This window comes from Castanea sativa, chromosome 3 (genome assembly GCF_040712315.1).
Source record: "Castanea sativa cultivar Marrone di Chiusa Pesio chromosome 3, ASM4071231v1".
Taxonomy (NCBI): Eukaryota; Viridiplantae; Streptophyta; class Magnoliopsida; order Fagales; family Fagaceae; genus Castanea; species Castanea sativa.
The window spans coordinates 30,635,469-30,660,130 of record NC_134015.1 but is presented as its reverse complement, the minus strand read 5'-3'; the positions used below and the strand labels follow the sequence as shown (position 1 = coordinate 30,660,130).

The following is a 24,662-nucleotide window of genomic DNA, read 5'->3' as shown; positions in this document are numbered from 1 at the left end:
CTAACGAATCCATGCTTAATATTAAATCAAATTCTTGGATTTCTGAGAGAATCAAATCAACCAACAACTCATTTCCTCCAATCTTAATCACATAAGACTTACATATAAACTCAGCAACCATAGTTTCACCCAAAGGAGTAGAATAGAAAGTTCAAAGTCCAACAATTCAGGCACACAATCGGCATATTTCATATAAGCACAAGATACAAAGGAATGAGTAGAACCGGTATCAATAAGAACTCGTGCAATATGAGAAAATATGGGAATGATACCTGTTACCATCGACTTGGATGCCTTAGCATCTTGTTCAGTAATAGCAAACACGCATTCTTGGACTTTTGACCTTTGCTTTACATCAGTAGGCTTAGCCGCTAACTCACTCTTTATGGCTAGGCAATCTTTGATATAATGACCCATTTGACCACACTTAAAACAAGCCCTACTTTCACGATAGCAAACACCCTTATGCTTTTTACCACACTTTTGACAAACCTCTATTACTTGTTGTACCATTTTAGTCTCTAGTTCTATTGTAGTCTTCTTCTTAAATGGCTAATTGTGTTCATTCCCTTTATGAAACCCTTCAGTTTTAGGCCTTTTGTTATTCTGACTCCTAATCCTTTGATAGTCTTCACACTTCTTCTCAACAACCTTTGCAGTCTCCACAACCTCAGAATATGACTTCAATCGTAAGGTTGCCATCCTAATTCTGATACTTGGTCGTAGTCCCCTCTGAAATTTCTTAGCCTTTCTAACATTATCAGCCATAATGTGAGGGGCAAATCGTGACAACTCAGTAAATTTAGGCTCATATTGTAACATCGTTTTATTTCCTTAAATGAGCTCCATAAACTCCACTTATTTCTTATCTTGTACACTTTCTGGAAAGTACTTTTCGTAAAGGGCCTCAAGGAAAATACTCCAAGTCAATATCTCATCTTCCTCAAGTGGCAAAGTCTTTTTGGTAGATCTCCACCAATGCTCTGCTTCCCCCTTCAGTATAAAGGAAGCAAAAGAGACTTTTTGCACTTCATTACAACTAATCACATCAAAGATTTTCTTCATTTGCATTATCCAAGATTTCGCTTCTATAGGATCAGGGTTGCCCAAAAATGAAGGAGGACCCAATTTTCTAAATTGCTCAATAGTACATCCTTGATCTCAACATCTTTGGGCTTAACTGTTCCACTAGAACTAACATGCTTCTCCATCACCTTAGCAAGACTTTTGATAGCACTTAAAACACCCTCAAGGCTCTCAGATTTTGGTTCAAGACCAAAAGGGGTAGAATTGTGGGGTGGCATTTTCCTATAACCAAACAAACAACGCCTTAGAGTTAAATAAATCATAGGCAAAGTCATGATATACAAGATATACTAAACCCTTTACTATTATAATATTATAAGCATATAAACATATAGCTTCTAACAATTATCAAACTCCCAAAACTACCTTTTGCCTATGAATAATAATTCAAGCCTATTCCTCCACATCTTATAAAAATATCGTAAGTCCTAATTGTCTATAGAATCATAACTTAGAGCTCTGATACCATATGTAATGACTCAAGAAAAAGTGCTAGCCACATCTGCGCTATACCTCAAGATGACTAGTCACAATTGAGGTTTCTTATAGTTGTTAATAAAGCCCAAATCTACTTAGTAAATACCTGATATGAGATTTATCACACACCTACACACATCACACAATAAATCAAATTGGAGCATCACACTATTCCTTGTATGTCATTATGATTCTTCTCGGCCTTTAGCCTCATGGCTTTTGTGGCTGATCTCCCATATTTCGAGAAGCATCTATTCCTCAAGCTTCTTGGGCAGGTTGGCTTCCTTAGTCTTCATTACCCGATTGTCCTAATTGGGTTGAGCTTGATCTAATGAATAGTTGGGCCCAGTTATACCACGGGTGGATCCCCTTGATAATTCCTTCTCTTCAAGCTTCCTTCTCTTGAGGTATTTTACTTTTTTTTAATAATAAAATCAATAATTGTAGAATTATTTGACCATTTTAGGACAAATTTGTTTAAAAGAATGTTTAAAAAAAGATTTTCATATTTTTAATTAAAGATTTGAATAAAACTAAAATTTAGAGGAGTATGAAATGAGAGTCCTAAAATGAAATAATTGGCAAAAAATAAGAAGAAAAAAAAGTAGAATTTGTAATTTAGCCAAAAAAGAAAAAAAGAAAAGAAAAGGCGTCAAAATATAATGAGCATGAGCCGCGAAGCCGAACACATGTAAAGATCGAACGCGAGTGAAAAAAAAAAAACCCTAACAACGCAACCCGCCTCCCTCACCGAACATATAAATATAGCATCTTTCTATACATCACCTCTTACTCCTCTTCTCTGCCCTCAGAAAACCCTAGACCTTTAGGGTTTTAGTTTTAGTTTTAGTTTTTCGTCTCTCTGTTTTCAAACCTTAGCTACCTCCTCCTCTTCCTTCTTCTTCTTCTATACTATGGGCAAGTCAAGTAAGAAGTCGGCTACTAAAGTAAGCAGCTTCTTCGTTTTTCGATTTATACAATACAATACAAAAAAAAAAAAAAATCACATCTTTTTGCAAAGCCTCCCTGTTTTTTGGTTTTGTATTTCGATTATTATTGTTGTTGTTGTTATTGGGTTTTGATATTTCTTCATTTTGTAGGTTGATTCAGCTCCTCCTGCTGTTCTTCCACCGTCCAAGTCTGCCAAGAAAGGTACCCAGTTTATTTATTTATTTTTCTATATTATTTTGAGGATTATTTTTGGTTGTTTTTAATTCAAGGGGGCATATGGTTTTTGAAGGGTTTTTTTTTTTGGGTGTGTTTTTAACTGTTAAATTTAAATGCCTTTTATGTTCCTTTCGTAGTCATTGAACAAAAGAATATTAGTGGATTTGGTGTCCAACTCTGAGGTTATTTAGGTTTTGTTTTGTTTGTTTTGTCTTGGTGATGATTTTGGTGTATTTTTTTTTACATATTTTATTTATTTATAATATTTCGCACTTGGTTTCTTGTGGTGTCTTTGTACTGAGGTTTTGAAATTCTGTGTTTTTGATCTTCTTGAAGGCAAGAGAGAAGCTGAACAACAGCTAGAGAAGCAAGTTGCAAAAAAGCAGAAGGGAGATGAGGGTGTAGAGCAGGCTGTTGTGAAGCAGAAGGTTGAAGTGAAGACACAAAAGAAGAAGAAAGAGGAAACCAGTAGCTCAGAAGATGATTCTTCCTCTGAGGAAGAGGTCAACTATGTGAATTTTATGTTTCAGTTGTTAATTTTTTTTATTTCCATGAACGGCCTGAAGTGATTACAGTATGATATGACATTATTAACAAATTTTGGTGCTCATTTCATGCAATGTTTGGATTTATATTCTGTCTGTCTTATGTTGATTTGTGTCTACTTTTGTGAACATGTATTAATTATTGAACATCATTTTTTAAAATTTTTGGGCTGGGTTTTATTGATGGCACTCTTTTAGTTGGTTACTGAATTTGCAAATTGTGCTTTTCAGCTTAAAATAAACAACAAGAAGAAGCCTCCTGTGGTCGAGTCCAGTGATGATTCTTCAGATGTTGAGTCCAGTGATGATTCTGATGATGTGAGCAGTTCCTTTGACAATATCTATTTTTTATTTTGTCTTATCATGCCACATCCACAACAACACTTGATTAATATGTCAACTTCTCTTGTCTCAGGAGCCTGCTTCAAAGAAAAATGTAGGTGCTGCTAAAAATGGTACCCTTGGTGCCCCTGCTAAGAAGGGAGTGCCCGCACCAAAGCTTCCTGAGTCTGATGACGATTCCTCTGATGATGACTCTAGTGATGAGTCTTCAGATGATGTGAGCAGTTGGTTGAGAATATATTTTTTATTCATGCTGTATTTACATCAGTATTTGATTACAATGTCAACTTCTTTCATCTCAGGAACCTTCTGCTAAAAAAGAGGTAGTTGCTGCTAAAAATGGTGCCCTTGCTAAGAAGGGAGTGGTTGCAGCAAAGCCTGTTCTGAAAGAGTCTTCAGATGATGAATCTTCAGATGATGACTCTAGTGATGAATCTTCGGATGAGGTGAGCAGTTTGTTATACATGTTCTTTTATATTTTTTGTGACGCGTAGACAGCAACATGTAATTATCTTATTTTGTCTCAGGAGCCTAATACAAAAAAACAGGCAGTTGCTGCTAAAAATGGTAAGGTTGCTACCCCGGCTAAGAAAGTTGAAGCTGAATCATCTGATAGTTCAGATTCAGATGATACCGAGTCAGATGTGAGTATAGGATAATTACTATATCGTGTTGATGCTTTCGTTTTCTGATTTTGGGATCTGTATTTTTGTGTCAAGCTAATTTATTTGATATTTCTCCTTTATGCATGTGCAGAAACCAACTACCACAAAGAAAGTATCTGTTGCTGCCCCTCCAAAGAAAGTGGATGCCAGTGATAGCTCCTCTGATAGTGAATCTGAGGATAGTGAATCTGAAGGGGAAAAGGTGTGTTTGTCATGGACCTTTTTGGAACAATTCTTTATAGAATTATATTCTGATATGTGTGTGGTCTTAAATGCCTATATTTCCTCATTTTAATAAGATAAGTGTAAATAATTGAAATATAATAAGTCTTCACTTTGCTCTTTTAATTGGCCCTAATATCATGACTGCTAGAAGTTCAGAAAATTGTAAGGCATTTTTATTTATTTATAGTTTTTAATCTTATTATTGGCTTCTGTGCAAAATTATTGTGTGTTATAAGCTTCCTGATATGGAAGCTATAGACTGAATTAAAAGTCCTGCAATGTTAAAAACCTTATCATTCTATCATAAGGTAATCAATGGCATGCCATTGTGCTTATTCTTTTTTCAATCTATACGTGCTTCCCCAATGATATGTTATGTTTAGATCAAACATAGCAGTTACTTGTGTGGTGATCATTTGCAAGTAAATATTTACTCTCTTAGACTTGGGTTGGTGTTTTATTGATGTAGACATAGACCATATGAATTGGAAACTATAACCACAAAAAAATGGTAAAAGGACTCTCTATTTGTGGTTTATTTGGTTTTGAACTTGACTCATCATCTTTGCGTTCTTTATTATTGAAGTAGTTTTGAGGGTCATCTTTCCATTGTTTGCTGTAGTTTTGAGTATCATATTCTGTTTTTCCCATTAGCTTTGCACTAGGTCTCAGTATTGTTTAGTTAGTCACATATCTTATTTTTGACCCTGCAGCGTGCTCTTGGTTCAAAGAAAAGTAACGATTCAGAGGAGGAATCTGAGGAAGATACAGATGAATCTGATGAAGATAGTGAGGAAAAACCCTCCAAGACTCCAAAGAAAAATGTAAATTTAACTCTGCAGTTTGTGTGTTTCTATTCATGTTTTGGTTGAATGATATTGCTTAAGATGAAATCTGTAGTGGTAAAACAACTTGATTTTTTGAAGCAATGGGGTCAATGAACCTAGATACATGTAACTTACCTATAAAAAAAGAACATGGTAGGGGATGTTTTCATTAATTGTAATTTATCAATTGGTTAGGATCGTCATGAGGAAATGAATTGAATCAAATATTTAGGGGCATACAATTTAAAAAGTGCATATAATGCTTGTTATCGATACAATTAATTTCCATTCTAAACATTTAGATTCTCTAAAGATAGCTTTGGTCCTTATTAATGCTCAATCTCTATTACTTCTGGAACAGAACACTGATGTGGAAATGCTGGATGCCGTGTCACCAAAGACCAAGCAGACTGATTCAAAATCTGAGAAGAAAGCTGTAATTGATCGTTAAGCCTTTCTCTTTTGAGGAATTGTATTATCACTTTTTTCATAAATTTTTTGGTGATTTCTAACATGTTTGTGCAGCCTCAAACCCCTGTTACTCCTCACGGTCAAACTACATCAAAGACTCTGTTTGTTGGCAATCTTTCATTCAATGTTGAGCAAACTGATGTGTATGTATATCTTCTGGAAATCTTAATAGAGTGTTCAGAGAATTGTCATCTCATTAATGTATTTATGCAGGGAAGATTTCTTTAAAGATGCTGGTGAAATTGTTGATGTTCGGTTTGCTTCAGATGCGGATGGGAGATTTAAGGGCTTTGGACATGTTGAATTTGGAACAGTAGAAGCCGCACAAAAGGTATGCTTTTGGTCCCATTATCTAGTAAAAATGTAAAAATTTAATGACTATATATGTCTGACTATCATTTGTTGCTCTTACCTGTGACTTATACTTTGGCTACTTTGTTGGGCAATATTTTTTCTGTTGAAATAATTAATGTGCTGTTTTTTTTTCCACTTTCATTGAATATGATCAATGAACACTATTTTCTTTTCACAGGCTATTAGTTTGAATGGTCAAGATTTGCTAGGTCGTGCTGTTAAACTTGATTTTGCTCGTGAAAGGGGGCAATATACCCCACATGACGGGTATTTCTCATTGTTTCTACCAGTCTACCAAATGCTTTAATTCAGAATATATTTAATGAACTCATTTTGCTCTATTCTGTGCTGTAAAATAATGTAGTAAAGAGAGTAGCAACTCATTCCAAAAGGGAGGAGGAAGAGGTCAGGCTTATACAGCATATGTGCGAGGTTTTGATAAATCTCTTGGGGAGGATGAGGTACTGTTGGCATACCAACTATATTTTCCTAATACACACTTTTATTAAAAAAAGTGTGTTCTTAACTATGTTAACGGAAATGCAACACTTTTTACAGATTCGAAGTGCCCTGGAAGAACATTTTGGTTCTTGTGGAGATATTACAAGGATGTCTGTCCCAAAAGATTATGACTCTGGTGCTGTTAAGGGGTTTGTACCATTTCCCTTATTTATATTTTTAGTAATTTCCCTACTCTATTTACATGAAATATATGCTAATTGAGCATAAGGTTGGTTTCCAAATTTAGAATTAGTTCTGTCCTCTTTCTCTCGATGTAACACTTCTCCATTTTTAGTGTACTGGTGAAGAGCACCTGCTTTGTGGAGTCTTTAAATTTTGTATTTTTAAATATTGACATTTCAATACCCTAATAGTTCTACTTTGCAATATAAAAGTTTTTAAAAATATCATTAATTTGTGAAGTTAAAATATTATGGTTCATTCTTGGGGCTGTGCAAGCATAACCAACCCTGTTAATGAGTCTGTTTTTTAGATTAGGAGGCAGCACACTAAGTTTAAAAGCACTGTAGAATTTTTTCAATATATGTTCGAGGGCAATAATTGCTACTATGTAAAAGATTTCATAACACAATCAGGTTTCAATAATTACTCCTACAATGTTTGGTGTCAATTAGGCTTAATTTTTTTTCTTCAAGGTTTTTGTGTGTATGGAGTTATCAATTTTATCTTAGCCTTTTCTTTTTGTCTTAGCCTTTTTACTGATTCCAATTCATGTTTTAGCTGCATTATTAAATGGAGCACCTTGATAGATACTACCGGACTTTGTTGCTTTAGAACTGTCAACATAGATCTTGTTGTTTATGGTCTAAACAATGAAAACAATTGCAGGTTTGCTTATGTGGACTTCGGCAGTAGTGATGGTTTGAACAGTGCTCTAGGACTTGATGGATCTGAACTTAATGGTTATGGACTGAATGTAGAAGAAGCAAGGCCACGGGGTGATGGTGCAGGTAGTGGTAGAGGTGGTGGAGGAAGAAGTGGTGGTGGGAGAAGTGGTGGCAGAGATAGCGGTGGTCGGTTTGGTGGAAGACGTGGAGGTGGCCGAGGAGGTGGTGGTGGTGGTCGTTTTGGTGGGGGTGGTGGTCGTTTTGGTGGCGGCGGCGGGAGGGGACGTGGAACCCCTTATAAGCAAAGCTTTGGATCAACTGGTATTATTTTTGTTTGTATATCTTGGTTATACCTGTGTTATTTAATCTTATTATATGTCTTCACTCATATTCTAGCTGCTCGGGTTGTTTTATATTAGATTTCTTGAGCCGTCTGAAAATATTGTAGCCTGTAATGTACTAATGTTTAATTAATTAATGCAGGGAAGAAGACGAAGTTTGACGATGATGAGTAAGAAATAATGAAGTCATATGAGCGGACCTCAATTTTTGGTTAAAAGTTATTTGTAATAGTTTTGGTAGATGGTAATTTTATATAAGATTAGGTGAATGGATTGGACTTGTGGGAGACGATTACAACTCTTCTCTTGTAATGCAATTGATGATGCATTGGTTGGAAACACCTGGATTTAATTTATATAATTATTATGAGTGTTATTTAGTGTTTTTTTTTACCAACTTTTTTTGTGAAAAACAAACTAATTGCTAAACACGCTTTAATTACACTCTCAAACTAATTGTTATAACTTCTTTCATCTTGGTGATATACGTGCCATTGACTGGTGCGTTGAGCTTGAGTTGCATCTGAGCGTAGTTGGCGTAACTTGTGAATTTGGACTGTAACTCAAGAGGAATCTTTTTCACTCACGGTCGTGTTCAATTTCACTCAATTCGCATCATCATAACCGCAAATTTTCATTTCCTATAATCTTTAATCTTTACTAGGATATGACAAAATTTGTAATTGTCCTGTAACACAAGTGCCCTAAAACACTAGTCCTTGTCTCTGGGGGCAAGTGTGGCATTTCCTTGTCTCTTTGTAGTTTACAACAACTTGATTGTAGATTACGGAGTTTCTATACTAGCGAAAACATATACTGAAATTGGCTGATGCTGAATGTTAAAGATGTTTTGATGCTAAAAGTATAAGGATGTTTCAATTTCAATATTACTGGTCAATGCTGAAATTGGCTAGGCTATTGCATTTTGGGGGAAATGGGTTAACACCCATAATTTTAAAACTACATTGCAGAATGCTCCTCTTTCCGAACTATTTAGCAAAATCAACAAAATTAAGTTATAGGTGGAATTCGACATTAGTAATCTCAAATTTTATGCATTTTTTGGCTAATTATTTTTATTTTTTGAAAATTTAAGTAGAACTTGACATTGTTAATATTGAGTTTTACTTAAAAATATACATAGAATTTTATTTTAAGAATATTGACTTTTATACCGAACTTAATTTTGTTAAAATTAAATTTCAAAACAAGGTAATTTTGCTAAATAGTTTAGTAAGAAGGCATTATTTTACGTAGTTTTAAGATAAAGGTATTTACTTATTTTGCCACTGCAATTTTTATTGTTCCTATCCTTTAAACTATTAAATCTTGATCCCATTTTATGTATTTGTGCGGTAGGTTAAATGTTTTTTTTGTATGCGGTGCTTCTTCCAAATAGAAAAACCAATCAATTTTAGATTAGGATCTCGATCTCAAATATGTTGGTTGGAAGGAGTATTTCGATCCTTAATATCAATCTCAATTTTGCATTTTTGTTTTGTTTTGTTTTTTTCTTTTCCTTGTTCTTAAATTCAATATAGTGTGAGAACATTCAATTAGAGTTCAAATTGGTTTTTAATTAAAGTCTAATTTTGCATCAAATGTCTCATTAAATTTATTTTATTTTATGTTTGTGTCAAGTGAGTGTTTCAACTTTCATGGTTGTTTGGGAAGGATGGGTTTGGATTGGATCATTGTGTGCTTGGTAGAGATAGGCTGGTGGAACTTTAGCAAGCAATTTTTTATTTTTTTTCAAATGGTTACATGATAATTTTAAAACTTTGAAGATTAGCCCGAGATCAAATAAGGGTGGTTTGTTTGTGGAAATTTCGGAGTACCACAATAGGGCACGTTGTCTATAAGTTCTAGTAGGAGTTAAGACTGGTGATTGGGCATGTGTGTTTTTTTTGAGGTTGGGAAAAGAGGCACGATGTGGTTGTCTACAGATTGCAGTAGGAGTTAAGACTGGTAATTGAACATGTAAGTTCTTTTTGGGTTGGAGAAGAGGCGGTGGTGAGATTGAAAATCAAAACCATCAACCTCAATCAAGTTTGGAAAAAATTAAAAGGCCATGAGATTTTAAGTTTTGAGAAATAGTATAGTTTCCAAGCAAAAACTTACTACATGTCATTTTAAATAGAATGAGAGATTTGGGGGATTTAAAAAAAAAAAAAGAGAGAGTAAAATATCCCTTCCCACTCATTTAAAATCAGGTAGGTCCTCTAACTCGTACAACCAATGTAAAGTGGACTTACTTCAGGTTAAAGATTGCAGCAATTTTAGAAGGTAGGAGAAAGCGGAATATTTTAAGATTGCAGCAATTTTAGAAGGTAGGAGAAAGCGGAATATTTTAAGATTGCAGGCAGCAGCCCAGCCCATTAGTGTTGACCCGACCCGATCCATCTGCCCATTTAAATAAAAATAATACCGAATCTGAATGGGGATCATCAATTATTTATTTAGGCTTTGCGCGGGGAGAGAGAGAGAGAGAGAGAGAGAGAGAGAGAGTGCCGAAGAAGAAATGGAGGAAGAGGATGATGGCTCACCAAGTAGGCTGCGGCAGCGGCTTTCTCTGAAGAAGAAGACCCATTCTCACTTCTGGAAACACAAGGTCCCCTTCTTCTAACACAAATATTATTTATTATTTTACAATTACAATTCATGATGTTTGTTTGTTGTTGTAGCTGAGAGAGAAGTGTTACAAGAGGGTTCGAGAGGACAGAACCCGCTTGCTTTGGAAATTGAGGTTGCCATCTTCTCCCAGTCATAATAATAATAATAAGGATAAGGTTGGTCTTCTTCTTCTTCTTCTTAGATGATGCTTATGTTTTGATTTAATGCATTGTGTTTTATATTATGATGATAAGATAGATAGATAGATAGAGTCAAGGAATTTTTATTTATTTAACATGTTATGCCTTTTTGAACACTATTTATCTTACCTTTTGCAATAATAGGGTTAGCCGATGTTTTTATATTTTACTGTAAGACCCACCCCCACATACCTGTTTCAAAATATACCGTCTCATGTTATTGTTGGCATAGTTTTGTGTGTATTATTCATGGGAAGCACTTATCACTTGTACCTCATAAATTGTATCAGTGAAGGATTGTGATTTTGTCTAGTGTAGTGTAGTCCAATTTATTCACTTTACTGCTCTTCACCTCATCTAGAAACCTTTTAAACTCTCTTAATTTTCTTCCTGCATCCAATAGGAAATTAAATATGTCTACTTACAGTTTTGCCATCATCGGCTAGTCTAAAACTCTGTAAAAGTTTTTCTCACACAAAATTTTAGTTTAGATTACTTGCCAAGTTTCTCACTTACAATTCAACAAAACTCCATCAATGTGTATAACTATAACTATATAAGCAATGCTCCTTATTTGTGCTGATCTTGAAAATGCCTTCATGGGAGTAAGATCTGACGTGGAATTTTAATTAATCGTTTTGCTTAGTGTATGCATTTTAGTATCTAAGTAAATCCATGACCATTAAATGATGTTTAGAATACAAATCAAGACGTAAAAGAGTGAATAAAAGATAACTACCTAAGTGTTTAACATTGACTTACCTTTTGCTCAAAAAAAGAAAAAAAGAAAACTGTTCAACATAGAAACCAATATATATAAAAATATAAATAAAAAGTTCTTTTAGGTTTGGGCTATTTCCCACCATCGGGAATTTGGTTACAATTGTAATTAGGCCGTATCACGGGTGTATCCTAGACGTATTGGTACGTATCTTATGGTTATCTAGTATGTGTGAGTTCTTTTTGGGGAAAGAGGTGGTGGCAGGTTTGAAAATTCCACTAGCAATGAAAGCTCTTAGGTGGTGGGTTTGGAAATTCCACCAAAAATCAAAGCTCTCAAGTTTGGCAAAAATTAAAAGGCCACGAGATGTCAGGGAGAGATTTATGTGTTGAGAAACAGATTCCAAAACTTACTGGTCATTTTAAATAGAATGAGAGATTTGGGGGATTTGATTATGTAAAAAAGTCAAATATCCCTACTAATTTAAAATCTGGTAGGCCGTCATGTACAACCAATGTAAAATGGACCCAGGCTCGCTTTGGGTTAAAGATTGTACTCACTGTGGGTTATAGATTGCAGTTGTTTTAGAAGGTGAAGGGAAACAGGCTATTTTCTGCGCTAATAAATTGCAGCCCATTAGCGTTGTATTTGACCCACCTGCCCATTTTATTTCTACTTGTAAGAAGGGGCCTCCTTCGGTACCTAATACCCAACCCAATGAGAAAGGGCATCTAGTGGTACTTAAGTCCCAACCCAATGAGATTAAGCTTTGTGTGGACCAACATGCCCAACCCAAAGTCAATTTTAAAGACTTGGTCATTTTGCCAGAGGGGCATGTGTGTGCTTATGTTTGTTTAAGTTAGTGGGAGGTTGGGGAAGGCTCGAGGACCCACAAGGCAGATGTGACACTAATGGAGGAGCTACCGAGCCCTGGTCCGGTGCTGAAGTGGACCAAGCCTTTGGTTGCGGTTCAGTCAGTGATTTTCTAGTTATGGGTCTTTTGCTGTTGTTTTCAGTTTTTGAGCTCTCCAACATACTTCGGCAACACCGTATACTAGGTCATAACTGTTTCTCCTGTCTCTCTGAGCTGGGTTACGAGTCAGTCGGTGATGATATCCTACCGCTGAATTGGGATGATTTTCCTCCAGGTAAGGCTAGTCATTCTTTGGACTGTGTTCCTCTGGCTTTTTGGGACCCTAATGGAGGCCTGGATTTAGTTACAAAGGAGGGTGTACCAGTTGGGAATTTTTTGGAAGAAGACATGGAGCCTTCAGAATGGGTGAGAACAATGATCAAAGGGTTTGGTAAGTTTGTGGGTTTTCCTATTGCTTTCTATGAGAGTTGGTGTATTGCCTTTTTCGAACAACTTGAGAGAGTTTGGGAAGCACAAGCTGCTGTTGTTAACACACATTAGGCAGGTAAATTAAACCAAAAAGGTATGAGGGAATTAAGAAATATGGTTTCTAATGTTAATTATGATGGGCATGACGGGCATCTTGGGAGAAATACCAGAGGTAGTTTGAAAAGAATTTACTAAAGGAGTGGAAGTGTGATGTTGTTTGTATTCAAGAAACCAAATTGGACATTACCATCTCTACCATTGTAAAAAATCTGTGGGGCAACCCTTTTGTAGACCGGGTAGTTTTGGATGCCATTCACACTAAGGGTGGTTCTTTTGATGTGGGATAGAAGGGTGGTTGAGAAAGTTTACTGTGTAGTAGGTAGTTTTTTAGTTTCGTTCTGTTTAAGTGTGTGGTTGATGGCTTTGAATGCGTCTGTTTGGGGGTGTATGGAACGGCTGTTGATAGTCTTTGGGAAGCCATGTGGGCGGAGCTTGATAGTGTGAGATTGCGGTGGAATTTAGCGCGGTGTTTGTTTGGTGATTTCAACATTATCAAATATCTGGTAGGGAGACTTGGGTGTAATTCATTCTGCCCAGCCATGTTCAAATTCTCAAATTTTATCAAGAAGCATCTTTCGGTCAATTTGCCTTTGGTGGGGGGGGGTGATTATATGTGGTTTCGAGACTAGAAATTCTTCTGTCTAGAATTGATAGAGTTATGGCATTGGCAGATTAGGAGGAACATTTCTTAGATGTGATCCAAAGGCTTCTTCCTTGGTGGTGTTGGATGATTGCCATCTTCTTGTGGAGGTGGGGGGCATGTCGAGGGGGAAGAGTCCTTTTATATTTGACAATATGTGGCTAAAAGTAGAGGGTTTTGTGGATTGAGTTAGTCAGTGGTGGAATGGTTATCACTTTGTGGGGTCCCTAGTTATGTTCTAGCTTGTAAGTTGAAGGCTTTGAGAGGGGATTGAAGCAATGGAACAAGCATGTTTTGGGGGATGTGTCGTTTAGGAAAAAAAAAGTCTATTGTCTGAACTTTTAGACCTTGATATGGGAGAAGGGTTGTAGGTGTTTACTCAAGAGGATAGAGTTAGAAGAGTTGTGATTAGAGCTGATATTGATTATTTGGTTTCTTTAGAAGAGATCTCTTGGAGGCAGAAATTTAAGGCTTTGTTTATAAAAGAAAGGGATAACAATACTCGATTTTTTCATCGAATTGTTTGTGAGGATGAGTTGGATATTCTAGATGAGGTGGTGGATTTTTATAAGAAGTTATATTAGGAGCAGGAAATCTTGGAGGCCTACTATTGATGGGTTAGATTTTTCCTGTTTTGATGAATCAGAGAGGATATCTCTAGAGATGGAATTTGAGGAGGAGATTCTTGAGGCACTTAAGGAGGTTGAAGGAGATAAGGCCCCTGGGCTTGACAGGTTTACTATGGCTTTCTTTTGAAAGTGTTGGAGTGTGCTCGAAGGGGACGATATGGCTTTTTATTTTGGTGTGGATTTTCATAGATAGTGTGTTTGAAAAGTCTCTCAATGCCACTTTTCTATGTTTGATCTCCAAGAAGATGCAATAAATATTGAAGACTTTCTCCCTTTGAGTCTTGTGGGTAGCTTATATAAACTTTTTGGCTAAGGTGTTGGCACATGGACTTTGTAGTGTTTTGGATACACTCAGCTCTGATTCCCAGAATTCTTTTGTTGGAGGGAGGCAGATCCTTGATTTGGTTTTGATTGCAAACGAATTCTTGGATAGTGGAATTAAGAGTGGTATTCTCGGTGTGATAGTTAAGCTGGATATTGAGAAGGCTTATGATGATGCAGGGCATTTCAAGCAACTATATGCCTATATCCTAATCCACTTGTAACCAATTAGTTAGTTAGTTAGAAGATTTCTTAAGCATTAGCCTATAGGATTTAGACACTTGTCAACTATCTAGAGGCTGCCAATGCCAAACAACTGGTAAAAGTAGGAGAATGTAAGCTCTTTGTAAATCAGTTTTGGTAATTGAATGAATTGTTAGCCTTTGTGTGTTATTTGGAACTAAGTGTTCTTGCAGAGGTACTTATCCACCTATCAATTTGTTCTAAGTAACTCAGCCCTTTCATTGTTTCTAAACCATACACAAACAACCCATCACATCCCCTGCATCATATGATCATATGAACTGGGATGCCTTATTTTATCTTATGGAGGGGATGAGTTTTGGGCGAGGTGGGGGAGATGGATGAAGGCTTGTATTTCTACAGTTTGGTTCTCAGTCCTTGTCAATGTCCTCTAGCGGGTTTTTTGGGCAGTTCACGTGGTCTCTGTCGAGGGGATTCCTTGTCTCCACTCTTATTCCTCTTGGTTATGGAGGTGTTGAGCCAGTTGTTGAAGAGGATGGAGGAGGGTGGCATTCGGTGTGGTTTTCAAGTGGGATCCAATGTGCAATGAGGTTTGAATATTTATCACCTTCTCTTCACCGATCTTTCACTGATGACACTATCTTATTTTGTGATGCTTCCAAGGAACGATTATTATATATATGGATGGTGTTGATGTTCTTTGAAGCTATTACGGGCTTGAAGGTCAATGTTGGTAAGAATGAGATTGTTCCAGTTGGTGAGGTAGGGAATTTGAATGCTTTGGCTCGTGTTTTATGTTGTTAGGACTTATTTGGTTATGCCTCTTGGGGCACATTATAAGGATTCATTGATATGGAATCTTTTTATAGAAAAGATGGAGAGGAGGTTTTCTGGTTGGAAACGTCTATCTATGTCAAGAGGTGGCAGACTTACTTTGTTAAAAAGTACTCTTTTGAGCTTCCCTACGTATTTCTTATCCTTGCTCACTATCCCTGAAGTTGTGGCGGCTAAACTAGAAATGATTCAAAGGAATTTCCTTTAGGGGACTTCTGAGGAAGTATGTAAATATCCTTTAATTGCTTGGGATAAGGTTTGTCTACCGGTGAAGGTAGGTGGTTTGGAAATCCAGAGGTTTGGTTTGTTTAACCAAGCCTTGCTTGGAAAATGGTTATGGTGCTTTTGGAAGGAAAGTGACAGGTTATGGAATTAGGTCATAGCAACTAAATATGTTGTGGAGAGAGGAGGCTGGTGCACTAGAAGTGAAAGAGGGACTTAGGGTGTGGGATGTGGAAGAGTATTAGGGCAGGGGTAGAGAACTTCTTTGGACAGGTAGTGTATGATGTGGGGGAGGGTCAACGTATTCTGTTATGGTATGATCCTTGGTGTGGGCATACTCCTCTAAAGGATCTGTTTCTATATCTGATTGCTTGTTCTCAATCTAAAGAAGCTCAGAGTTTTGACTTGATTGTTTCTGAATCAGAAGGAAGTAGGAGCTGATATATACAATTTCGCCAAGTTTTTCATGATTGGGAATTGGAGGATGTGTACTTCTTTTGAGCTTCTTTATTCCCATATGCTGACTTGGAGGTGAGGGTGATGATAATATGACTTGGAAGTTGACTCAGACTGGTGTGTTTGATGTGCGCTCTTATTATATTTTGTTGGCTGGTCCTCTTGCTGAGGTTTTCCAAGAGGTTTTTCCTTGCCAGAGCATTTGGTGTGTAAAGGTGCCTAAAATGGTGTCTTTCTTTTTATGGACAAATATTAGAGATGGGATACTCACCATTGATAATCTTGTTAAGAGAGGGCAGTCCCTAGTTAATTGGTGTTGCTTATGTCATTGTGATGGAGAATCTGTGGACCATCTTTTACTCTATTGTAAGTTTACTCATGTTTTATGGAGTGAAGTTTTTCAGGTGTTTGGGATCCAATGGGTAATGGGTAATGCTGATGACGATTACTTCTCTTCTTTTTTGCATGGGGGAATTGGTTTTTGAAGCATCTATTAACTACTTGGAATATGGTTCTAGCATGTCTAATGTGGTTAGTTTGGCAGAACGTGATACCCGTACCTTTGAAGATAATTAGAGACCGTTAGATCTCTTAAAATCTATTTTATTTGGCACCTAGTTTTAGTGGGCTCGTATTTGAGGTTTTATACAATGTTTTTTTCCATTCTTGAGTTTTTGCATTTTGTAAGCTTTAGCTCGAGTTTTATGTATTTGTTTCATGTTCAGAGTGTTCATCATCGTGAACATGATGTCCATTTCATTCAATAAAAGTCTTACTATAAACTATAGATAGAGGGTGAAAGAGAGGAGTTGTGTAGGTAGGAAAGATAGGGTTTAGTGGTGAGAAGGATTGTATTGTTTTTTGCCCTACGAAAAACAGGGTATGAATGAGCAATTTGAATTTCTTTGGGAATGGGAACAGTCCAATGACTTACAAGTTGAAAATCTTGATCTGGAACATGGGGGGGGGGGGATTAATGACTAATGAAAGGTTGAATTTGTAGAATCTTATACGCAGTAGGAAGGCTTGTGTGATTTTCCTTAAAGTAACCAATGAGGATTATCTCTGAAAAGATTGTTATAAGTTTGTAAGGCAGTACTTTCTTGATATAAAATGGTGTTAATTAGGCTGGATTTTGTATAGGGGGCATTTATTCACACTACTGTTCATTTTTTTGGGGTGTAGGGACAGGGGAAGGTTTGAGTATGTGTTTGTCAAGAGTTTATGGTCCTAAATGACAGTGCGTAATTGTTTGTTGTTGCAGTAGGAGGGTGTGAAGGTTTGGTGGATTTATTTGATTTCAAACTGAAATGGCTCATGCGATGTATCACTTTTGTATGATAACCTTTAAATTTCATATAGGAATAGAAAATTGAGTTGATTGATTCTCCTATTCCAAGGTTGAACAAGCACGGCACATCATTTTCCTTAAATACTAATTTCATTGTTGTCTGCTCCCACAATTGCATCCGATTATTCTCTAGTTATGTCAACTTGAGGGGTCTAAGGAGGGGAAAAGTCTATTTTGACCTTTTGTATTTAAAGTGATTTCTGTATCTATTTCAATATCAACCTGACATTTTTTTATTTTTATTTTATTTAAAGTGATTTCTGTATCTATTCAATATCAACCTCAATGCTTCCATCGTGCATGATCAGGGTTAAGAACATATGAGACATTTTGGTCAATATCCAGTGTGGCCTTGAGCATTGAGAGGAGCTTTCCCTACTACATTTGCAAATGGGCATCATCCAATTAACCTTCTACCCTTCTTGCCCATTTGCCTTTGACCCACATGACTCTTCGGAAATAAGAAGTGTGCTGGTGTCTTGGACACATTGTTGAGGTGATTTACTGAGAGGATTTGTCAGTTGGACATTTTTCATGACTTTGGATGCATTGCTAATAGCATTGTAGAGGGGAGGAGGGGGTGGTGAGATTTGGGACTGGTGGCATTGGATTTAGTTCTTGTTATGCAATTTGCAGAACAAAGGAAATAGAATATTAGAGTACTCCGTGTCTTTTTTTTTTGGATAAGTGAATATTGGAATACTCTTTTATGTTGCCAATGAGCAAGATCCATTGGGTGCATAATTTACCCTACCCCCCTCGCAACCCATAATGAAAAGAATACTCTTTTATGCCTTTACTCACTGCAGCATTTTTTACACAACTAACCAAAATGGTTTTATGGAATTTCCCAAATACATATAAATGATTCTGCATGTCACATGTTCAGATTCTGTTTCAATCTGGACATAATTTGAACAGAACGAATGTGTATGAAAAATAATTATTTTCTTCCTTTCTCTTCCTTCTGATTTACTTGTCTCTCTAGAATAAATTTTTATATCCCATCACCTACTTATTTTCCCATTTCCTCACTTCTGCAGGACTTAATCCAATCTGCTTTTGAGGACATAATATCTGATGAACTCAAAAAGATTGAGGACTCATCATTGAATGATTGTTTGAAGTCTCCAGCATCTGCCCCTGAGGCCAATGATGTGTTATGGGAATATGATGGTCTTCATAGTGTTTATCAAGGCGAATGTGAAGAGATTTTGTTAGAAATGCAAAGGATCTTTTATGAGGATTATAGGGCAGAACCAACTAGAAAAGGTGAAACATGGTCTCACTGTTTCTCTCTAACTTACACTTGTACTTAGTGGGTTTTGAATCTCATGATCTCATCCTCCACCCTATTTGCATTGGGGAGGAATCTCTATTTGAACTAGAGTGTATTGGCAAAACATGGTATCTATTTTACAAAAATAATTTATATGAGATCTTTAATTTCTTGTTTCTGGAGGAATATCTCCAAAATATCCACTTAAACAAAGATGTTGTCATGCAAAGAAAAATAGGTGAAAACTTTTGTATGGATGCAATTGTTGTCAGCATGGTAATTAGAATTTCATTTTTTCAGTCAACTGCATATCCAATTCATTCTTCGCTCTACCCTTTAAATCTTTGCCTTCACTTCCACTTTGGGTCAATATCTTTCCCCTGTCAATTAGTTTACCTTATTTTTCCCAGCTTGAGGTTTTGCTTTTATCTTTTTCTCATCTCCTTATAATTCCAAACTACACCCATTATAAATTTTAATGTCAGAAAGTGATTCAATTTGTGTCTTTATGTATGCAGATGTATGTATTATATGCATGTGGACAAAACCATATATTGGTTCCTAAAACTTCCATGAAGTATCAATTACATTCTCAAATTTAGAAAGAAGCAATCAATTACACCAAGCTTTACTACATTCATTATTTCCAAGCTTCATAATGTCCATAAGCCAACCAAAATGAAAAAACCCACCAACTTCGGCATCCTCACTGGATTTGGATAAATCCATGAATTTAGTGGCACAAGTGGTGTATATGGCTGTGGTTTTTTTGGGCTTGTGGACAAACACAAAGGCATGAATAAGCAACTAGCATATTTGACACATTTGTATGAATGTCCCTTGTTTAAACTAAACAAAATAAATATAAAAATCCTCCTAAAATGTTGTTAGGTTGGCCAAGAAGCATTCTTGTCATCATTATTCACTCAGAAAAGGAAGAAAACAGGTGGGTTCATATTTTAAAAAATGTGGGTCCAAATTTTAAAAGTGATATTGAAAGTTTAATGGATGAACATTTTTGGAAACTTCCATGTACTTTGAGATAGTCCAAAAAGGAAAGCAGCCCAACTAGATTGAATTGGAGTGTTAAAGATTTATCTATGGTTAACAACATTGTCAGTGATAATTGCTTGTTGGTGGTTTCTATTGCATTTGATAGGCAAAACAATGTAGTTGCAACATTTTAGATATTTGATGGTCATGCTACTTTTAAATTTTTAGGACCAAATTGGAGCTTCACACAAAATTGAGGGACCAAATAAGTGTTTGACCATTATATGTTTGGATCTATATACATATGTCTTCTTTGGAGCTTATAATTGGTCAAAGTGTTACTTATCAAAAATTGGTCAAAAAATCAAAGTATCTTTTGAACATAAATGCTTGATTTTGCTTGCAGAACCTCAGGCCCATATTGAAACATGGGAAGATGAAGAAGATGCATACTTGGCCCGTGCAGTTTATGAGCATATGCAGCTGAATGATGGGCAGGTATGACAGCCGCAGTTAGTATTTGTTTACACAACAGTTAATGGTATATGGTATATATATGTATCTTTTTATAAAATTTACATTTAATTCCATGTACCATGCTTATTTAATTTCTCTGGCCACATATACATGCTCAAAAGTCTGTGTTGTCATTGTGCATATTATTCTGATTGAATTGTTATTTGCATAAAACATAGAATCATATTAGTTCCACTATCAGTTTACTTGAAAATTGTTGTATGTCAAGTAGTTATGAAATTTTCTCGTCCACCTCTGAAGGTGAGAACTCATTGGAGGGGCCGGAGAAGGAAAGCCACTAGGGTTCACAATCCAGATGATAGAGGTAGATGTGATCCCTGACTTTTAATCAGCAGTAAAGGAGCTCCACCAGGAAAAAATAAATGAAAAAAGAAAAGAAAAGAAAAGAAGAGGTTATAGAATGAGAGAGAAATGGATAGGAAAATTAGGTTCCATTGCAAGCCTGAACCAGGTAGTTAACACACAAACACACAAAACCCTTCCAGTCACTGGCTTGAGAATTGTACCTGAGTGTGCCTGAACAGATTTTCTATTATTGGGGCCATTTTCATTTTCAACCTTGGGCCTAGGTTGCACCGGCACGACATTTTTGGCCCGGTACCAGTGTCTGACACGTGTCGGACACTGATACCGGTAAGACTCACCGGACTCTGGTGTCTGATGGTGGACACGCCAGCAGTGAAAAAAAAATGACAGATTTTGACTGATGGCCAAATCTTTACCGTTGATTTTGTTATATACCCTAAAACAAAAAAGCTTGAGTTTGAGAAATCATTACCCTGAAAGTTGAAACCCACAGCCCGACCTTCTCTTCTCCCTCTACCCGCTGCCCTCTGTCCCTCGCCGGTGCTAGATTGGGCCGATTGGTGAGTCGCCGTGCCCTCTGCCCCTCTGTCCCTTCCGATCTCTCTCTCTCTCTCGGCGTGGAAAGTTTTTTTTTTTTTTGAATGTTTTATCTGCTTTGGGCGTGTTACTTATAAATTATAAGTAACACACCACAGTACACCACTACACCCAAAGCGTTTTTTTTTTAATCCCACTCTCAGAGACTCACTGCTTTGGGCATGTTTGGGGTATATTTTTAATTTTTATTTATTTATTTATTTTTTTTATGTTTCTTTACTCCGCCTTTTGCCTTATAAATTATAATGTTTATTATGAATTTAGAGATTTTTTTTTTGTGTGTCCTTCTTTAGTTTTATTTATTTATTAAAGTTAAATATTGTGGGTGATTTTACTAAAATGAGTACTGAAAAATCAATTGAGTCAGCTGCTCCTCTATGGAAATATGTTACTAAGTTAAAAAAAGCAAGTGGTGGTGGTGGGAATGTTACTTTTAGATGTAACTATTGTGAAAAAACTTTTGGTTTGTACTCTAAACACTTTGTGTATTATTGTATTACTTTGGGTGTTAGTTTACTTATTTGTAGTTCTTACATAATTTAAATTCTAGACATAAACATATTTTATGTCTAAAAATATTTAAAAATATGCCTAAATATAAAATTCAATTAATTATTTAATTGCCGCACCTACGCCGTGCCATACCCTTATTTTTCAAAAATTGCCGTTCTCCTATATCCGTACCCGTACCCGTACCCATGTCCGTGTTGGTGTAACTTAGCCCTGGGCTGGGTTTTGTAGTAGTTTTGAGCATCTTACTCTTGTTTTGTTGGGAGCCAGATTTTTATATTACATATATTTCAGGTAGATTTTCTTTGATCAAATGGAGTCCTACAGATTTCTGAATTGATTGGTTTTGCCTTTGGAGGGTTTTCAGTTTTCAATAAAATTATTTTTAGTATCACAAAAGGCTTCATGTACAACACTAAAATTAGGGTTGATTATGTGTATAATTGAGCTTGTTTCCTTTATTTTGAATGCATCATTGCCTATCCTTATATTTCTTGATCATTATACTTAATTGTAATTAGTATTTTTTTTTTGCTATTGCTTGCAAATTAAGAAATACCCATGCAAGGTGTTGTGGAGCTCTTAGTCAGTTGGCAAGGCAAGTTCAGTAAGTGCAGTGATGCTGAGATTTGGAGTATAATCTCTCTCATGCGGGGTTATTTGGTTGGAGAGAAATTCTCGGACTTTTAAGGGCTGTGAAATATCGGTTCATGACCTAGAGCTTTTATTCCTCAAGACTTTGCTCGAGTGTATTAATGCTTTGGGGTTGTTTACTTTTGCTACTTTGCTCGACTTGCTGGATCAATGTACTTCTAGTGTTTAATTTCGGTGTACCTGTATTCCTGTGTATATTGGTGGCACCCTCTGAATTTCATTAATGAAATCTTAAAAAAAAGAAGGTAATACCCATGCAGCTTAATTATTATAGAATCCCTTGAAACCATAAGTCTTTCAATTCATAAGCACCCCTTAAGACATTCCTGCTACCTTTACTTTCAGGACAGCTTGTCTTGTGGCACCAGTAGTCTGAGGGCTATTCTGAGTTACCTTGGTTTGCCTCCCTTGCTTGCTTTATTTCAATCTGCTACTTGGTGTGTCCATATTCTATCAAAGCTTGTCCCATGTGTTCTGTGTGAATCCAACATTGCAAAAATGCTTATAAACAGTTTCTTTTAAAAATGCTTTTTTCCTATTCCCTTTTTTTTTTCAAAGAAAGAAAAGAGAAACTAATTAGAATTTTGGATGTTGATGGTAGGAATGTGAGAAGATTTGGTGCCCCGTATGTAAGCAAGGAGAGTTGCTAGAGAATTACCATCTTATATACTGCACTCTGTGTGAACTACAACTCAACAAAGACAATGAGGTCTTGCTATCTCTATCAATTTTCCTACTTATTCCTATGTGAGATTAAAATAACTATTTTAGGCTGGATGGCCTAAATGTTATATTTGTTCTTGAGAAGAAAACTATGTCGTCAGCATACATTACATAACGGATGACTTTATAATTGTTTTAAAGAGTATTCCCCACTAGTAATCAAAGTTGATTCATAGTGAAGAGGTGATCATATCGTAAAGATATTTTTCCCTTTCTTATGGAAAAGATGTTTACAAAATAGGAGTGTAAAAGATAGAAAACAGACTGTCCTTTTCTTATGGAAAAAGATATTTACAAAATAGGAGTGTAAAAGATAGAAAACAGACTGAAAGTTGGATTACTTTAAATAATTCGTCTGTCTGGACTAATTATTAATATTCTTATTTCCGGGTATTTTAGGTAAATTTGGATTTGTTGCGGGTTCATCTAGCAGAAGTGCATGCAGAACATCTTGATCGGGGTTGCAGGTTGAAGCCAAAGTTTTGCATAGAGGCAAGATTTGATTTAACTGCATTGTACATTTGTTGTGCGGGTTGCAATATGTTCGAGGTTGTAATGTAGAAAATGGTAAAAGATATAAAGGCTAATGAAGATGACATTTGTTTTCATGATTATTATCTCATTAAAATATCTCATTATAATAGTGAAATCTGTAATTTCACCATTTTAATTTCAGATGCAACGGTTATAATTTAAATGCTTATAGTTTCATATCCAACGCTAATAGATTTAAGGGCAACATGCAAAGAGACTCCCGAGGGTCTGGGTTGGTTGAAAATTGATCTTTGTAGTTAAGTGGTGTTCATGGGTTAGGTTTGGTTAGAATCTAATATTCATTACTGACCGGTGGAATATGACTTGCCGACCTAGTAACCATCTGATTTGGGATGAACAGATTGCTAAAATGAATCCATTGTCCTCCTTTCGTTGGTGGCCTGTTGCGATGATGTTGTGATCTCCATCGGATCTGGACCTCTTGTGGAGATTTTACCATATATGGTGATCTCACCAGATTGGCGAAGATCTAGCCAAATGTGGCAGAGATTTCGTTGATTGATCTAGTAATATCTTTGGGTACAAATTAATATGATATCCGTTCCCATGAAATTTAAAACAGTAATAATAATAATAAAAATTGAAAAAGAAAAAAAAGAAACAAACTTAATTTAGGGGTCTGGCTTACCTCTCACGCATTTTTAATCTCTACTTTTTAATTAGTTAGTGGGTGTGTATTAATCTCGAAAAATGATGTCCATAATATTTTTACAACAAATCTTAAGTAGTAGGTTGTTATTGGTTGTTATTATTGGGGCAAAAAAATAATTTTAGTGTTAGGTTTAAATTTGAACCAATAACAACTAACCATTTATGATTTGTTGTAAAAATGTTGTAAAAAACGTTGTGGACGTAGCACCCCTCTTTAATTTCTACATTTTATTTAGTTAGTGGGTGACGTGATAGTCTCTCATTAAAACAAAAAGAAATTTCAAAAATATTAGAGGTAAGTTAAACCCTTAATTTAGTATCCTCAATTATCCAACATCCTATTGACTATTTTTGTCTCCTTGTTCTATATAGGGGAAGACCATCTCTATAGGGGAAGACAATTTTTGTCTCTAAG

The 24,662-nt window shown here is 36.0% G+C and overlaps 2 protein-coding genes across 2 annotated transcripts; both read left to right on the top strand.

The window, feature by feature from the left end:
- The first annotated feature begins 2,238 nt into the window (after positions 1–2,238).
- Positions 2,239–8,229, top strand: LOC142627138 (uncharacterized). Its single transcript, XM_075800939.1, has 17 exons — positions 2,239–2,510; positions 2,664–2,715; positions 3,067–3,233; positions 3,507–3,593; positions 3,691–3,834; positions 3,920–4,063; positions 4,145–4,261; positions 4,374–4,484; positions 5,221–5,331; positions 5,696–5,770; positions 5,860–5,948; positions 6,019–6,136; positions 6,338–6,426; positions 6,524–6,620; positions 6,718–6,809; positions 7,510–7,829; positions 7,992–8,229. The coding sequence occupies exons 1-17, from the start codon at positions 2,478–2,480 to the stop codon at positions 8,021–8,023; spliced, it is 1,878 nt and encodes a 625-aa protein (XP_075657054.1). The 5' UTR covers positions 2,239–2,477; the 3' UTR covers positions 8,024–8,229.
- Positions 8,230–10,084: 1,855 nt separating this feature from the next.
- Positions 10,085–23,738, top strand: LOC142628283 (uncharacterized). Its single transcript, XM_075802372.1, has 6 exons — positions 10,085–10,460; positions 10,534–10,638; positions 18,486–18,714; positions 20,121–20,212; positions 22,920–23,027; positions 23,441–23,738. Exons 1-6 carry the CDS (start codon positions 10,287–10,289, stop codon positions 23,600–23,602), a joined length of 870 nt encoding a protein of 289 aa, XP_075658487.1. The 5' UTR covers positions 10,085–10,286; the 3' UTR covers positions 23,603–23,738.
- Positions 23,739–24,662: the final 924 nt, after the last annotated feature.

What these genes read in the sequence shown, in the direction of transcription:
- LOC142627138 (XM_075800939.1), top strand. Translation starts at nt 2,478, where the DNA reads ATGGGCAAGTCAAGTAAGAAGTCGGCTACTAAA. An exon ending in GTCCAAGTCTGCCAAGAAAG is followed by an intron (nt 2,716 to 3,066) that starts GTACCCAGTTTA and finishes ATCTTCTTGAAG; the next exon opens with GCAAGAGAGAAGCTGAACAA. An exon ending in CAAAATCTGAGAAGAAAGCT is followed by an intron (nt 5,771 to 5,859) that starts GTAATTGATCGT and finishes ATGTTTGTGCAG; the next exon opens with CCTCAAACCCCTGTTACTCC.
- LOC142628283 (XM_075802372.1), top strand. Translation starts at nt 10,287, where the DNA reads ATGGGGATCATCAATTATTTATTTAGGCTTTGCGCGGGGAGAGAGAGA. An exon ending in CTCACTTCTGGAAACACAAG is followed by an intron (nt 10,461 to 10,533) that starts GTCCCCTTCTTC and finishes TTGTTGTTGTAG; the next exon opens with CTGAGAGAGAAGTGTTACAA. An exon ending in GGCAGAACCAACTAGAAAAG is followed by an intron (nt 18,715 to 20,120) that starts GTGAAACATGGT and finishes TTTTGCTTGCAG; the next exon opens with AACCTCAGGCCCATATTGAA.